Consider the following 2,849-nt stretch of genomic DNA (forward strand, 5'->3'; position numbering starts at 1 on the left):
CCTGATCTAGTTGAAGATGTCCCTGCCCACGGCAGGGGGGTTGGACTAGATGACCTTTAAAGGTCCCTTCCAACCCAAACTATTCTATGATTCTATGATATTAATTCTTCTCAAGCCGGTTTATATGTGGCAGCATCTTACGACATGATCCAAAAAGAAAATAAAAAACTTGTTCCTGTTCTGCCACAGGAAGGGTATATGGACATGGTGCACTGTGGCAATAACCCCAGCTCTGCTCACCTGCATTTGCACTGATGTGAGTGCCTCCAGACCCCTCCCAAGCCCCCCTACACTTTCTAAACTTCACCATGGTTTTCCAAGTACCTTCCTACATGTCCTGGCACAAGCTAAAGCTGGACTGGCACTCAGTGTTACCTACAAGCACGCAATACGGTAAAAAATTATTTCATAAAATCATAAACTAATGATCTGCTCTGGCTATGAAAAAAAATGCAAAATATCATACATACATAGCTTTGATGCTTTCAGTAAGGTTAGTTTCAAATGAAAGAAACTGCTTCCCTCTTTTTGTGAAGCCTTTAACTTCTGATCCTGTAGCCACAAAAATTTTCTCTTGTGGTGTATTAAGAGCTCCTCCCAACTCCAATCTTGCAATTTTTTGGCCTGGCAGCGTCTTGAACACTGGCTGTAAATAGAAAAGCAGTTTTCATCATCACAATATCATATTTATGGTAATCTTTTAACATAAAGGATAATAAATTTGCTTTACAATTTCTGGCAAAACTAAGATGCTATGGATTATATGCAGACAAAAATAATCCGTACATTTCTCTTCAGAATCACAAAGCAATCAAGCATTTTATAAGTCAATGAATATAAAAAGCTGTAAAATATAACAAATTAAGACTTTATACTTTCAGTGTTATTCATCCATAGGAAAATTTCAGCACTGCCGGTAGCTGTGTTTTGTTTGTGCTGTGGGTTTTTTAAAGAACAACGCGCACACATACGCACTCGCTCACTTGTACATGCTGCATTCTTATTCCACACAGATCTCTTTGTATTGCTATAGAGTCCTTATAAGCTGGCTATGAACTTCCCCAAGGGGGGGGGAAGATAAATTTTTATTAAGCTGGGCATAAGTCTAGGCTCATAAAAAGCAACCAGTTTGTCAAAATCCTCTAAGGCGACTGACTTAGTGCATCACAGCAGGTTTTTGTCCAGTCACAGTAACTGGCTTAAGCCCAACTGAACTGGAAAGCAAAAGGTGTTAAACTGACTTTTTCTGTGATGATGTTACCGTAAGTTGGCAGATGAAAAACTCTCTTAAGACTCAATTTGGAGTTTTAGAAAGTAGGCATTCTTTACTGCGGCGCCGGGCGCACAGGGGATCACTCCACCTAATGTGCGCGCTGAGCTGCTTAACTATAGGAGTTAAGTACAATCAGAATATATATATTCATTAGATTTCTGAGACATGATTAACATATTAATGTTATTTCATTAACTTATGTAAAAAGTCTTTAACGCATGCGCTCTTACGTCCATTGGTGGTCTTTCAGGGTCCGCCGGTGGTCGTCGATAGTCTTCCTCACCGTGACCGCTAGTTGAACTCCGTTCTTGCGCATGCACAGTTTGTTCTGTGGCTCGGTTTGCACACTTTTACCTTCACAAACTAGCATCAAACCTTCAGCATCACCTCCTCATCTACAACGTCTCAAGGTCTTCTGTCCTACTGAATGTTTAGCTTATCTATTCGCAGAGTGTACCCCTACTGCACAGAGTATACCCCTACTGAACGTTTAGCTTATCTATTCACAGAGTATGTCAAGCTTGGCTACATTATGTCCAGTAAAGAGAACCATATGTCTCTTCAATATTCCTTTGTACTCGGTGTCAATGATATACACTAGTGACCCTACAACTGTGGAGGACCATGCGCTTGTCCAGGCATGAAATCAGCACGCCCTCATCACGGCCAGGTATCAGTCCTCAGCTCTACCTAGACACCTTCCACAGGTACCTTATTTCCCATGTCAATAAAAACAGACTTTCAAAGGTCATTAGGAAGACTATTTAAAAAATAAAATTTTAAATGGAACATTTCCACTTACCACAGCTTCCCCTTTTTTTATGCCGAAACATGTAATGACCCCATCCTGATCTCCAACAACCACCTTCAAAAGTATAATAAATCATTAAGTTTTTATTACATGCATAAATATTTTTTAAAATAATGCTTTTCCTATCTAAATCATATTTTCCTGTATCTAAGTACTTTAAATTCTACAGCACCTAATTTACATAGCTGTATGTAGATCTAGATAAATGGCTACAGATAAGACGCTAAAGCCTAAGAACAATAGTTTAAGTGATAGCGTTTACAATCCTTTTTCTCCTTCTAGTTGTAAACGCCAGCAACCATCAGGTGGAACACTCCAGAAAGGTGTATTTGGGCATAGTTGTATTTTCATATTGAGAACTTATTATTGAAACAAAAAGGGTTTTTGTAAGTGAGTTTCCTTAGCTTGAGCTTGTATTAAGGAAAATCGGAAAAGTATTTCATCTATATTAAGTGTCAGCAAAACAGAAAGAGAGAAATATGCCAGAACTTCCTTGCGGTTTCAGCAATGCCTTAGTTTTGAAAACTCCTTCTTGGTTCTGAAAGTGTTCCAGAAACGCATTCAGACTTTCTTCTCTGTTTTTTCAAAAGTTTCCCAAAAAGTTCCAAGAATTTGGTTCCAAAGTTTTTTTTCCCTACGACGTACTGACTAAAGAAACCCAAGAGCTTATCAAAGATATTCTCACGGCAGGCTCCGCAGCCAGCAGCCAAGCTGGCGGCAGCCAGACCGAGCTCCGCGCTGCCGACAGCCGCTACCTTCTGCCTC

At 39.8% G+C, this 2,849-nt stretch overlaps 1 protein-coding gene across 1 annotated transcript in view; it reads right to left on the minus strand.

Annotated features, from left to right (window-relative positions):
- The window catches only part of BBS7 (Bardet-Biedl syndrome 7), a 23,572-nt gene that overhangs the window by 18,999 nt on the left and 1,724 nt on the right, over positions 1 to 2,849 (minus strand). Inside the window, exons 2-3 of the mRNA XM_009334950.1 lie at positions 2,076 to 2,138; positions 471 to 646 (exon numbers count right to left, since the gene is read on the minus strand). Of these exons, the coding sequence (XP_009333225.1) occupies positions 471 to 646; positions 2,076 to 2,138 (239 nt within the window). The remainder of the gene's footprint in view (positions 1 to 470; positions 647 to 2,075; positions 2,139 to 2,849) is intronic.

The sequence above is a fragment of the Pygoscelis adeliae genome, unplaced genomic scaffold, assembly GCF_000699105.1.
Source record: "Pygoscelis adeliae isolate BGI_AS28 unplaced genomic scaffold, ASM69910v1 Scaffold31, whole genome shotgun sequence".
NCBI lineage: Eukaryota > Metazoa > Chordata > Aves > Sphenisciformes > Spheniscidae > Pygoscelis > Pygoscelis adeliae.